Below are 12,836 nucleotides of genomic sequence, written 5' to 3'. Positions count from 1 at the left end.
AAGGGGCGGGGGGAGGGGAGCGGGGGTGGCAGGCGGGGCAGAGTAATTGCGTGTTTGTCAGTTCTCCTGTCTGCACAGGAGGGAGCGTGTGTGGTGGTGGGTGTAGCTTCGCCTCGAGGAGTGTGTGTCTGTTGGCAGAAGTGTCAGTGTGTCTGTCTCAGGGGTCTGGGCTCTCCTTGGCCCCCGCCCTCCCCTTTGTGTTTTGGGGAGCGCAGCTCTGGGCACACCCAGCTGTGCTCCGTGCTGATGCGGCAGATGTGGCGGGGCCCCAGCTGTGCCTGCTTCCCGGAGAGGGGGAGGGGGCTGCAATCTGCTCCCCCGATAATGGCTGCTCAGCGCCAGGGGGAGGGGATGGAGATGGGGGTGGGACTGGGCCCTGGTCAGCCCCGCCAAAGGGACAGGAGGGAGATGAGGGCCCTGCCCCCACCCCACCCCGGCCAACCTCCCCCCAGTCTGTGTTCTTGGCTCGGCCTCTCCCCCTCGCTGGCTCCTGAAGCCCATCCAAATTTCTGTCCAAGCTCGGTCCCGGTCGGTCCCCAGCTCTCCTCCCATCGCCCCATCCAGCTCGGTGCCAGGGACCTGCCCCCCTCCCCAGCCCCCAGCTTGCTCCCCCTCGTGGATTTTACAGAATCATCTTTTTATGGAAACCTAAAAAAGCACTAATGGCAGGAGCGCACCCCTCCCCCGCATCCCTTCCCCCGCTCACCCCCACTTCCCACCCCAGCTCCCTCCCTTCTCCCTTCTCAAACCCTTTGGGGGCCAGCACCCTCCTACTCCTACAGGGCCAATGAAGACCTAGAGGTGGTGGAGAAGGGGGCTCCCACATCCTGGGCCCTGAGCTGTGCCCTCAGAGGCAGACTGGGTGCTGAGTCCCTCCTGGGGCGGACAAGGGCTGGAGGGGAGTGGAGGGCATCACAGCTCCTTCCTGGACCCCCACCTCTGCCTGAGCACACACGCAGCAGTGACTAGGGCAGCCTGGTGGGAGGGGGCATGTTACAAGGATCTCCGCTACACTGGCCACCCCCCGCTTCAAACACTGACCCTTTCCCCTTCCAGTGCCTCTCCCCACCCCCACTGGGCCTAGGAGGGGGGTCCCGGGGGCCAGGGCCTGACACAGACTTATTGGATTTCACGGTGTTTTGCTGAGAAAATAATTAAATTATCATATTTATGATGGAGCTGCCATGGCCTCTGCCAACCACTTGGAACAGAAGGGTCAGGACTGGGGGGAGGGCAGGGAAGGGACCCAGTCTCTGGCCCCATAGCCCATCTCTCTCCCAGCTCCCTCCTCAGGGAGTTGACCCCAGGCCCAGAGTAAGCATCTGCTGTTCCCTCCAACCCCATGCTGATAATGGAAGGTCTGGGCTGGAGGCAGGGACAGGAAATGGGAAAGAGGCTGAGTCAAGGCAGGTCGTAGGTCGGGACTGCTAAAACCCGGCTCCTTTCACACACACTCCCATACAGCCTGCAGGGCCTGAGGGGGCTGGGAGGTCACATCTAGCCCAATTCCCACATTACCCTCAGCCCGGCTCCAGAGAAAGCACATCTTCCTCACTGCTTAGCTCTGAAGCTCTGAAATCCTGGGCTCTGTCCCAGACCCTGGTGCTGATAACAAGGCCCCGGCACCCCGCCGCCTGCCACCCCTGCCTGCTGCCAGGACCCCCTCCTCCCTCCCACCCACGCCCTGCCCCCCCATTCTCTTTGGGTAATTAGATTCCTCTCAATTAGCAGATTACGATCATTACCAGCTCATCTGGCAACTAAGCTCCGCACCCACAGCTGGGGAAAGGGGGGGGCACCAAGAGGGGCACATGGGGGTCACGGGCAAACATGATAGATGGTTGGGTTTCTCTGGGGCTTCAGGAATGTGGAGAGGACTAAGACCTCCCAAAGGGCAAAGTTGGTGGTGGGAAGTGGCCAGGGCCCCTCCTCTCCCAGCACCAGGGGCCCCACTGTGCTGCAGGTACCAGCTTAGTTAGGTCTGTCCCGCCTGCCAGGGGAGTAGAAGACAGACACCAACCAGGCCTCGGGAGGGGAGAAACCCCCACCCAGCCAAAAGCCAGGCGAGGAACAGATGGAGCTGGCAAAGCAGAAAACAGGCTGGGGCCGGGCTGGGCAGAAACTGAGGAAAGCAACCACCGGCTGATCCAATCTCAGGCCTGTGGCTCTCAGTCTGTGAGCCCACGGCCCCACCGAAATCCTTCACCCTTCCCTTCAGAATCCTTACACTCAGAGCCTGAGCCAGGGCCAACGAAGAGGAACAGGAAGGCTGGCAAGCTGGCCATGCTGGGGTGGGGGTGAAGGCAGGGGCCAGGCAGGCTGGGAGCCTTGGGGGCCTTCCTCCCTAGCAGCGAGAGAGGCTAAAGACACTGGGAGGGGGAGATTTACCAGGGCTCCAGATTCATTATTCATGAGCCGGCAGCGATGACTCCAATTTAAATGCTAATGTGGGGGGGCCTGACTCAGCTGCCCCCCTTCCACCCCCACCCCCAGCCCAGGCACAAACGGGAGTCCGTGCTGGCTCCAAGGTTCACGGGGGTTTATTAGGGAGCGGAGAGGGAGGCCTGGAGTCTCCCCAGCCACCCGGCCACCCACGTTGCTCCCGGACATGTGAAGATCCTGCCTGGCTTCCTCCGGTCTTTTTGGACAGAGGCTGGCCATGCAGGCAGCAGCCTCGAGGGGGGTGGGCAGGAGTTGGAGGGGTGCCTTCTGGCAGTCCCCCCTCAGAGGATGATCTGGTTGGTAAAGCTGCGGCTCAGCTCCTTGTGTGGCAGAACAATCGAGTTCAGGATGAGCACCTCAGCAGGGATCCTGACGCGGCAGCCTGCAGGGGGGACAAGGGCACCAGGAGGAAGCCATGGAGAGGGGAGACCAGAGGCCAGGAGCTGGGGCCACTGCCATCCGGGAGGGATCCCTCCCTGCCCATCTGTGCCCTGGCCTCTTGCCCCCAGTGACTCAAATCAGGGCCTGGCACACAGCAAGCACTTGGTAAATGTTTGCTAAGGGAGTAAACACGCACGTGTATGTGTGCACGCAAACACACACACACGCACACAAACACGTGCACGCATGCTCCCCACAGGGCAAAGCCATCACCTGTGGAGGTTTTCCACATCCGTCTGTCCCCTAGGAAGCCATACCTAGGATGGTGATGGCAGGCAGCAGCTTCCCATCCTTGAAGAGGCTCTCACTGTCCATGTGTGCTCGCGGGTCGTTGGGATTGGGGTCATTGGGGGTACCCTCCACACGGGCCCAGCGCCCCACAGTGCTCCCCCAGCCCACAATGGTGTGCAGAACACACGTGTGTTCCTGCCAAACACGACAGTGTGAAGTGAGGGAGTAGAAGGTGCCAGATGCAGAGCCCACGGGGTTCACCCCTCCCCTCCAGCCTCGGGGTCCCATGCCCTGCCGCATGTGCCTGGGCACCTACCTGCAGCGTGGCTCCATGGAGGACAATGCTCTCTCGGAGCCGCACACCCTCGCCCACGGTCACCCCCTCCCCAATGGAGACATTGGGGCCCAGCTGTGGAGAGGAACACATACTATGACCTCTGGAGGGCCTTGGAGAAACCCAAATCCAAACCCTTCATAGAACAGATATAGGGAAGGGACCTGCTTGTGGCCACACAATGGGCTGACCACACAGAGCCCAGCACTCTGAGCTCAGGAGTTATCTGCACTGCCCCACCCATCCGGACAGCCTGGCCCACCGCTTACCACAGCCGACGGGGCCACCTTGGCCGTTGGGTGGATGTAAACGTTTCCTAGAAGCAGAAGAGAAGACCTGGGGGCAAATACCCTAAACCATATCTGGTTCAGGGAGGGCAGGGATTGAGTCTTCACCTCTGAATCTGAGGTTGGGAGTCATGGCTCAGAGGGTACAGGAGGCTGGGGTGGGGGGCAAAGATTAGGAAAGGGGCAGGGCGGGTACCTCGGATTCGTGGACCCCCTGGGGTGTGCTTGGCCAGGCGTTCTGGGTGAGTGAGCTGGTACTGGCCCAGGTAGAGGCGGGAGGCATAGAGGGCTGAGCTGGAGGGGCCACAAAGTGGAACAGGGGTTCAGGGGCCAGCAGGGGCCGACCACCTGAAAGTCTCAACCCCCAGGTGCCCCGCTCACCTCCCAGAGGCATACGTACCCTGCAGACTTGATCTGGCTCCAGATACCATCAGTGAGGTGTACATAGATCTGGCCCTGTCCAGCCAGGGCTGAGAACACATCCTGTTCCAAGCGGATGGTGCCTGCCCCTGGCCATAGGCCTGAAGAGTCCTCCCTGGCAGAGAGGAGAAGACGTGGGCATCAGTGCCCCGGCTGAGCTGGCCTGGGAGACCCACACAGTCTCTCAGAGGATAGGAATCTGAGGGAATCCCACCCCCTCTCCAGGTCTGGTCAGATCCTCTCCAAGGGGAGGCTTATGTCCCTGGAGATTCTCCCACTGCCCTTACCCACATCACCCTCCACCCCTAGCTGGGGTGCTATCCCGGGGGATCCCCAGGCATGGACCCACACCCCATCTCTGCCTCCTGTCCAAGAAGTTGACCCAGACATACCTTCCCCCCATTTTCCTATTCTCCTCCCATCCACTCCTCCCAATCCCACCTCCGGCTACCCTCCCTCTCACAGGATGGAAGGAAACACAGACACTCACCCCAGAGGAAGACAGCTGGTGAGGGCAGAGACAGTCACAGAAAGAGAGGGGGAGAGAGAGATGGTAGAGATGCCAGCTCAGCAGAAACAGACAGAGGCCAGGAGAGATGGAGAGAGAAGCAGAGATGGATGAGAGTGAGAGAGTGAGGCATGAGATGGGGAGCCAGTGGGGAGGAGGGGGTGAAGGGCAGGACCCACGGGGGTGGGGGAAACACGTCCGGGGCCTCCAAGGATGACCTGGGGAGGGGACTGTGCTCAGCAGGACTCTGGGCACTATGCTCTGAGGGGAGCGTCAGCCTGACAGTGTGAGTGTGAGTGTGTGTGTGTGTGTGTCTCTCTCTCTCTCTCTGCATGTCTCTACACCCAAGCGTGTGTGCGCCCAAGTGTGTGTGTTGCCTTCTGTTCTGAAAGACATCTCTGGGACACTTAGGGCTTGAGAGAAATGGACCAGAAGGGGAGTGGGCAGGCAGTGACAGAGGAGGAACCGGGATGGATAAGGAAGAGGGACAGAATGAGGTTAGAAGGGGAGGGACTGGGAAGGCTCAGCTGGGGATGACAAGAGGAGAGGAAAAGGAAGGAGGAAGGTGAGCGGGTAGAGATGCAGCCTGCAGAGACTGGGGTGGGGGGTTGGGGGGGGTTACGGGTGGTCTGGGACGGAGTGGTACTTGGGTTACAGGGCCATGGGGCCCGCCTCACAGTTGCCCATCCTGCTGGTTACGCTGGAAGACGTCCCGAAGGGGCTTCAGGGCTTCGGGGGAAAAGAGGTAGATGCCGCAGTTGATGATGTCACTAACAAAAGTGCTGGGTTTCTCCACGTAGTGCAGGACCTGGGGACACAGCAGGCTGAGTCTGGTAGAGGAGGGGCCGCTGCCACCATCCCCTGAGACCTTCTGATCTCCAGGTACTCCCCGCCGCCAGGGTGGTCTTCCTAACTGCAGTCACTGCCCTTCACCTTCAAGAGAAGTCCCAACTCCGTGCCTTTTCCCTCTCAGTCCTCCCCACCTCCCAGCAGCCCTGGAGCACAATTCAATGCCGTTGCACCTGCCTGTGCCTGGAATGCCCTTTCTCCGCTCTTCATCTGGAAAACCCAGCTTTCAAAACCCGGTCCACTCTGCCACTGCCTCTGTGAGTCTGCTCTTGTCCTGCCTCACAGGTGGCTTCTCGGGTCTGGGCACCCGTGGCCTCTGGCCACACCCCACTGTGGCACCTGTGTCATTTGCAACGTTTGATTTTTGCCTGTCTTTCCCACTGACAGGGGGTTCCTGAGAGGCAGGGATTGTATTTCTTTGGCTCTGTCTCTCTAACATCTAGCTAGTGCCTCGCATAAAACTTAAACACACCCGAAATCACACATATTTATGTGTATGTGTGTATGTCTACCTGCGTGTGCCTGTTTAGATGTATTTTTAATACGAAAGCTTGAGCAAATAAAAGGTCGGTGTGAAAGTCAATTAGGCTCAAGGGCCGGGAGTTTCACAAACAAGGACAGAGAACCTCTGCTTTGCCCTGCAGGCCCCCTACCTGCAATGCCTTCCAGTCTCCTTCTTCCTCTATGTCAATTTAACTCGGCTCAGACCTTGCCTCTTCCAGGGAGCTCTCCCAGCCCCCACCCAGGCAAGGCTGGGGTGGGCCTCCTTTTGTGTTCCCATAGCACCCTGTGCATACATCTATTGGGGCGCTGAACCCATGGAAATTAACTGTTACCCCCTTGCTTTTTGCCAATCTCTCTAGAACGGATAGAAGATGAACAACCAAGGGTATGCCCCACCAGTCTGACAGCACTGGGCCCCCCCCCCCCCCCCCATAGCATTCCAGCATTCTCAGGGCGCCTGGGCGGCTCAGTCAGTTGAACATCTGACTCGTATTTCAGCTCAGGTCATGATCTCACGGTTTGTGGGATCGAACCCCATATCGGGCTCTGCAGTGACAGCATGGAACCTGCTTGGGATTCTTTCTCTCTCTCCCTCTCTCTCTGCCCTTCCTCCACACACGTGTGTGCATGCATGCACTCTCTCTGTCTCTCTCAAAATAACTAAAGTGCTTTTAAAAAAACAGCATTCTAGCATTCTCTAGAAGCAGAGGGGTGGGGGAATGAAGACACAGAGTAAGAACCCAGCCAGCCCCCTCTCTGCTCTCACCTCGTGTGTCTGTGGATTCTCTACAATGCAGCCGTAGTTGAGGGATTGTGTCCTGTTAGCCTGAAAGACAGACACACCAAAACAATGACCCGCCTGCTCCAGGGCAGCAAGGTCTGTTTTCTTGCTTTCTTTCCCTCCTCTGCAGCACCTGACACATATTTCTGCCACTGACAGGCCTTCAGCAGGGGGAGAACTGACAGCTGCCCTCCCCCTCCCTTCTTTCCAAGCAGCCACAGGGCTCAGGGTCTCCACCGCCACCTCAGCTACTGCTGGGATTTCTGGCACATTTCCCTCTTGATGTCGGTTCCCACTCCAGCTCCCTGGGCTGCCCCTGCCTCCCCGACACCCTGCATTCCAGGAACTTCTCTGGATCACCCCCTTTACACCCTCCAGCCTTCCCAGCCCCCTCACCGTGGTGCCAAGGAGCAAGAAAGGGTGAGGCTGGTGTCTGTAGGCATCCAACATAGCACTCAAGGGGAAGTCGGAACAGACGTCAGCGTTGAGCACGAAGAAGGCCTCAGGGCCCCCAGCCAGGATCTGGTCCCGGAAATGGTAGAGACCACCCCCTGTGCCCAGGGGCGCAAATTCCTGCAGGTACCTGTCCCCAGGGACCCCAGAGCCAGCTCAGTGAGATCAAAGGAGGCAGATATCCTGAGCCTGGCATCTGACCCCTCCTGCTCCCAGGAGTACATCTGCCTAAGGCCAATATACTCAGGGATTCAGAGAGGCCCAAACAAGAATCCTCCCAGTATAGAAGGGTAAAGTCTGGCAAACACCAACTCAACCCACTCACAAGAACCCTGAGGCCTAGGTCACCGTCCCACACCCCCATACTGCACGTGTGCACAAACACCTGACTGGAAGGTTAAACTCCTGCTGGGCAGCCTCTAGAAACCGGGTAAGGGGCTCGTCAGGTTGGTAGAAGCCAATGAGCAGAATCTCCTGCATCCCAGGGACCTGAGAACAAGGGAAGAGGTTGGGAGGAAAAAGAAAATATCTGATAGGAGGGAATGTTCGGGGAACCCCTGGAACAGTCCCAGGAGTCCAGAGACCACAGTTTTGGTCTCAGCTGTGGGGCCCCTGGGCACTTACTTTACCACTCTGGCCTGATTTCTCCTCCAGACAAAAAGGAAGTTAGAGGAAGTCTGTCCCTGGTCTTTCAATCTTTTATTATTTTACTATTCCCCCCCCCCATCCCCACCCCCACATCTGAAGATCACCCTAGGAAAGATTCTGCCCACCAAGCTGCATGAAAAGATAATCCTTTCATTTCCCCCCATATTTATTATCTGTCAATCTGAGCTTGAGATCAGCACGAGATATGGGTACCATTTATCAAGTGCCTACTTTGTGCTAGGCACTTTACCAACCTCATCTCTAAGCTCGGTCAGCCCACAAAGTAGGTTTAATCACCCCATTTGACAAATAAGGAAACCAAGGCTCACAAAGCGGGGAGAAATTTACTCAAGTCCTTATAGCAGGCAGAGACTGGATTCAGATAAAACTCTACCTGTCCCAATGATAAAAGCAAGACAGAAATTAGCTCCATAGTGAGCAACGGTTTGAGTTCTGTGCTTTGCTATCATTAAGGTTCCTCATGCTACAGCTTTAAATGGTCTCTAAGATTCCTGCCTGCTCGCACATTCCGTGCTTTAAAAATAGGAGTGAAATCTAACCAAGAAGAGGCCAGATGAGAGACCAGATTAGTAAGGACAGCAGGGCAGTTGCACTGCGTAACTCCAAGGGACACCATTCACACTGTCATTTGTAAATGGGAGTCCTTGGAGTTATGCCTGGTGGGAACAAGACACGGTTGGAAAGGGGGACGTACAGCATGAAGAAGATAAGCAGGAAGTGAGATGGGAGTGGGGAGCCTACGGGGTTACCTGGGCACAAGCCTCAATGTGGTGCTGGATCATAGGGACCCCTGCCACTGGAAACAGGGGTTTGGGCACCTCAAAAGACAAAGGCCTGAAGCGAGTCCCTGAGACAGGAGAGAGAAGCCCATTACAGCTTCTTGCCTCCCTCCCTCTGCCTCCGCTCCACCAACCGCTCCAGCCCAACCTCCCTGCTCCTTTCCCCGGGGCTCCTCACCCTTTTGAGGGCCTCCAATCAGGATCACAGCTTTCAGCATGATGGCAATTGCTACCTAAACCTCAAATCCCAACAGAGAAATCAGGCTCAGATCTCACACCCCAATCCAAGAACCCCACTCACATCCCAAGCAAACCCCAAACCCCAAATAGAAACATTTAGCCCTCTCACAGGATGTAAATCCAAAATTCAACGTAGCCCCTCCCTGGACACAACACCTCACAAATCCCACACATCTGAAATCCCATCCCAGATTCCAACTGACCTTAAACCCCACAGTGGTTTCTCCTAAATCCTGAAATTCACACCTTGCAATTTGATCCAACAGACTTCCCTAGGGCCATAAGCAAATCTAGCTAACTCAGAAACTCAGTAATAGACCTCTTAGACCCCAAACCTCAAAACCAAAACCCCAAACCCAATGATTTCCAATTGTTACATTTCTTATGCTGTAGATGTTAAGCCCTGAATCCCAAGAGTGAACGCTGAATACTGAATCTCAAATCCTGAGTATGCCCTAGATACTTAACCACAATCCTAAGAGTGAATCCCTAGAAATAAGGTAACACTGATCCGCATCTCATGAATCCCAAGTCCGAGCAAAAACCCTCTATATGCCGAACTTGAATCCTAAAACTAACCTCTAAGTGATGAACCCTGAATCAAAAGACAGATTCCCTTGGCATCTTAAACACGGAATCTACTAGCCCCTGAGTCCCAATACTGGCGACGAGTGCTAAAACTCTGCATTCGGAGGATTGATTGCTGACCCTCTGAACCCTACAACTGACTCCGTCTAACAAACCCTAGCCTTGCTTAGACAGCGGTTGCGGGGCTAACACAAGAGCAGACCTCCGAAGGGCCAGCCAGGACCTCCGAGCAGCCACCGGTCTAGGGGCTGTCCCCTCCCTCCTACCCCTTTCGCCACCCCTCCGTCGGCTCCGTTTACCACTAGGTCCCTTTATTTCAGCTTTGCGGCCAGCTCCCGCTCGCTCCTTCCGCGCACGTGTCTTCTCGCGACTCGCGAGAACTCCTTCGCGGAGTATGCCGGGAATAGTAGTTCTTAAGCCCTTGTTTTCCGTAGCCCTCCTCGCTACCCCGCCTTCCAACTACGAAAGAGGAGGGAGGTGGGACTAAAGGGAGAAGAATGGGGCGCGGTCTAGGGATCGAGGGGGAGTGGCTAAAGAGAAGGGTGGGGCCTAAGAGGCGAGGCTGGAAGCTAAGATTAGGACCCCGAACTGTCCAGGAACGGGCCCAGGAGTAGCAGTCAAAGTAAAGAACAAGGACACGGAGAGGCGGGGCTAGAGACGAAAGGGGGTGTGGCCAGTCTTGAGATGGGCGTGGCGAGAGCCTCCTACCGCGAGTGGGTGGGGCTTGTGGGACTCAGAAAAAGAGAAGGCGGAGTCATAAGATCCTCCGACCGTCCGGCTGGCAAAGGAAGGAGCTTCGGTCGTTGAGAGAAACCTTGTCTCAGATTTACAGTCTGTAAAATAAAGCACCGGACCAGTCACTCTCCAAACATTCTGATCCCAACATTCTGTGACCGTGGTGTGTGGGTTTGGAGTAAGCGTGGGATTGGAGTGCAGGGGAAAAGAAACGGCGTCTCCAAAGAACAGAACAGGCGGAGGGTCAGAGAGAGCAGCTTTATTAAGCAAGATGGAGGAGGGTTGTCGGTCCCACCCACCCCGGGGCTTGGAGCCAGGGCGAAAGGTCCGAGCGTTCCTTTCAGGCCACGTCCACTCGTGCGAAGCTCTGGTCCATGCCCAGGCTGTTCTCCACGTACACCTCGTACTTGCCGCTGTCCTCGGGCGTGGCCCGGCGGATGGTCAGCGTCGTGGTGGTACTGCCGATCTCGAAGAACACCCTGGCGGGGAGAGCGGGAGTGGGGAGGGCGGGCCGCGGTCAGGTTACAGGCGCCCGGGGCCCGGCTGGTTAGCCAGCTCTGGTGCTCGCCTCCCGTTCCCCGCCTCCCGGCCCACTGCCGCCAGTTTTCTGGGCCCCGTTCCGCCCCAGCGGCAGGTCCCCGCCCTCGCCTGTCATCCTCCTCGATGTCCTCCCCGTCCTTGGTCCAGCCCACGTCGGGTGCAGGCTCGCCCATGATCTCCGCAGTCAGCGTCACCGTGGCGCCTTTGCGCGCCTTAGTGTTATCCGGTCCCTTTTGAATCTTCGCAGGGACTAGAAGAGAAAGGGCATGCGACCTAGGGAGGGTCCTAGGGGTGAGGCGGGGCAGGGGCATCACCTCCCCAGATAATACCCAGCGCTAAATACGAGATGGATTTAAATTCGCAGTGTGACGCTGGGCAAGCCTGTAGCCTCTCTGTGGCTTCATCTCCTCAGCTGTTAAGCCGGGCTAGCAGCTGCCGTTCCAACTTCCCACGGGGGAGAGTGGGGGGGGGGGGGGGACGGAGGATCAAAAGAGGTACTACGAGTGCAAGCCCGGGAATGTTTACACACCTCGGTGCCCTGGAGACAGCTCCACGTAGTGGAAATTGCCCCGGGTTGGAGTCCGAAGACCTGGGCCCTAACTCTGGTAATGCCTCTGGTTCAATGTGACCTTGGGGCCCTGGTGTGGAGTGATGGAAGACCACTGCGGACTTCTCAGTCTGGGTGGGAAGGGCTCCTGAGGCAGGCGGTGCCCCCAGCCCCATCGGGACTCGGCTAGGCCCAGCGGATCGCGCGCGGCTGGACCCAGTTGCGGCACCTGGAGGTGGTGCCGCTCTGCGTGGTGGCACCCGGGGCGCGCGTACCTTCCACCAGGATGCGCGCTGAGTCAGAGCACTGGCCGAAGGGGTTGGTTACGTTGATGCTGTACTGGCCCAGGTCTGCCAGCTCGCCGTCGCGCACCACCAGGGCGACCACGTCAGGGTCCTCGAAAACGTAACGATACTTGGGCCCGTCACGCAGCTCCTTGCCGTCCTTGCTCCAGCGGATGAATGGGTCCGGGAAAGCCGAAATGCGGCAAGTCAGCTTGGCCGCGCTGCCCTCGATCAGCACCACGTCCTTCAGTGGCTCCAGCACTCGTGGTGGCCCCTTCTCGCGAAGCTCCTTCCGGGACCTATCAGAGAGCCGGCTCAGGGCCCAGAGGTCCCACGACACGGCTCTGGACCGCCGGCACCAAATTCCTCGCCCCCTCCCCCATTCGGTCCACTAGAACTTTAAATGTGGGGATGGGTTCGGAGGGAGCCTGCTCTTGAATTGTTACCCTGATGAAATGATTTATTCTTGTCGGCCACTGTGCCACACCTCACTAACGGCTTTCCCCTAAGTGCAGGGACCCCAGTGGTCCATAACACTGTGCTCAGCTTCCACCCCCCACGCAGCAGGGCGCTTTCTGCAGCTCCAGCTCCCCTCCTCCTGAGGGCTCCAGGCTCCCCCTCACCTGTGGCCCCGGTAAGAGGCCTGGATGCGAATGGCTGCTCTCTGGACCTGGGGGTCGTTGATATCCAGGGTACATCCCGGAGGCGGGGCCGCAGCCGCTGGTTTTTTGGCGGGAGCTGCTTTGGACATCTGGGGAGCACAAAACAAACATGGGGTCTAGGCTCACACAGAGACTTTGACTTTCAGCCTTTTCCCTGTCAATTCAGAACATCTTGGGGGATGGGAGTGTCTGGGGCTGGTCTGAGGATGGGGACTCACCGCGGGCGGGTCGACTTCGGGACTTGGGTCGAGTAGCTGGGTGGGAGGTGGGACAGAGCCCTCCTGGAAGGCACAGTAGGGGCACGAGCAGGTGCTCAGCCCAGGGCCCCGGTTTTATACATCACTCCCCTCCTTGCCTTGTTTGGCGTGGTTGCCCCAAGCCCCCCGGGGACCCCAGCCCCGCCCACTGACCCAAGCGGGCTCCTTATTTAGCCTGAGGATGTGTTGGGATGCTGGCTCAGCCTCTGGGGCAGGCCCGGGGGAGGAAACCCGAGCAGCTCTGGGGTGCACTTCATGTCAGCACCTGGACAGCTGGGCAGCTGG

The 12,836-nt window shown here is 57.9% G+C and overlaps 2 protein-coding genes across 16 annotated transcripts; both read right to left on the bottom strand.

Annotated features, from left to right (window-relative positions):
• Positions 1-2,518: 2,518 nt before the first annotated feature.
• On the bottom strand, positions 2,519-9,982 carry GMPPA (GDP-mannose pyrophosphorylase A). 15 transcript variants are annotated; one of them, XM_045481392.1, is made up of 14 exons: positions 9,826-9,931; positions 8,877-8,937; positions 8,669-8,766; positions 7,636-7,739; positions 7,194-7,380; positions 6,783-6,842; positions 5,341-5,471; positions 4,646-4,660; positions 4,136-4,270; positions 3,932-4,029; positions 3,718-3,764; positions 3,431-3,523; positions 3,141-3,309; positions 2,519-2,824 (listed from the first exon to the last, which is right to left on the bottom strand). In XM_045481392.1, the coding sequence occupies exons 2-14, from the start codon at positions 8,914-8,916 to the stop codon at positions 2,724-2,726; spliced, it is 1,278 nt and encodes a 425-aa protein (XP_045337348.1). In that variant the 5' UTR covers positions 8,917-8,937; positions 9,826-9,931; the 3' UTR covers positions 2,519-2,723. The 15 variants fall into 15 exon arrangements, with proteins under 15 accessions (XP_045337348.1, XP_045337353.1, XP_045337350.1 ...); XM_045481397.1 differs by lacking the exon at positions 4,646-4,660 and adding an exon at positions 9,142-9,210 and having other exon boundaries at positions 9,826-9,875; XM_045481394.1 differs by having other exon boundaries at positions 8,877-8,931; positions 9,142-9,839.
• Positions 9,983-10,505: 523 nt separating this feature from the next.
• On the bottom strand, positions 10,506-12,585 carry SPEGNB (SPEG neighbor). Its single transcript, XM_045481410.1, has 5 exons — positions 12,513-12,585; positions 12,256-12,383; positions 11,624-11,931; positions 10,910-11,051; positions 10,506-10,740 (listed from the first exon to the last, which is right to left on the bottom strand). The coding sequence occupies exons 2-5, from the start codon at positions 12,381-12,383 to the stop codon at positions 10,602-10,604; spliced, it is 717 nt and encodes a 238-aa protein (XP_045337366.1). The 5' UTR covers positions 12,513-12,585; the 3' UTR covers positions 10,506-10,601.
• Between the last annotated feature and the right edge of the window lie 251 nt (positions 12,586-12,836).

Source organism: Leopardus geoffroyi, chromosome C1 (genome assembly GCF_018350155.1).
Source record: "Leopardus geoffroyi isolate Oge1 chromosome C1, O.geoffroyi_Oge1_pat1.0, whole genome shotgun sequence".
Lineage (NCBI taxonomy): Eukaryota > Metazoa > Chordata > Mammalia > Carnivora > Felidae > Leopardus > Leopardus geoffroyi.
The sequence above is the reverse complement of the archived record's forward strand: the minus strand, read 5'-3'. Positions and strand labels throughout refer to the sequence as shown.

Excerpts from the sequence above, each read along its gene's own strand:
- GMPPA (XM_045481392.1), bottom strand. The coding sequence starts at position 8,916 with ATGCTGAAAGCTGTGATCCTGATTGGAGGCCCTCAAAAGG. Across the intron at positions 3,524-3,717 it reads AGGTGGCCCCGTCGGCTGTG|CTGGGCCCCAATGTCTCCAT; the intron begins GTAAGCGGTGGG and ends TCCTCTCCACAG. Across the intron at positions 3,310-3,430 it reads TCCATGGAGCCACGCTGCAG|GAACACACGTGTGTTCTGCA; the intron begins GTAGGTGCCCAG and ends CGTGTTTGGCAG.
- SPEGNB (XM_045481410.1), bottom strand. The coding sequence starts at position 12,383 with ATGTCCAAAGCAGCTCCCGCCAAAAAACCAGCGGCTGCGGCCCCGCCT. Across the intron at positions 11,052-11,623 it reads AGCGCGCATCCTGGTGGAAG|TCCCTGCGAAGATTCAAAAG; the intron begins GTACGCGCGCCC and ends TTTCTCTTCTAG. Across the intron at positions 10,741-10,909 it reads GACATCGAGGAGGATGACAG|GGTGTTCTTCGAGATCGGCA; the intron begins GCGAGGGCGGGG and ends TCTCCCCGCCAG.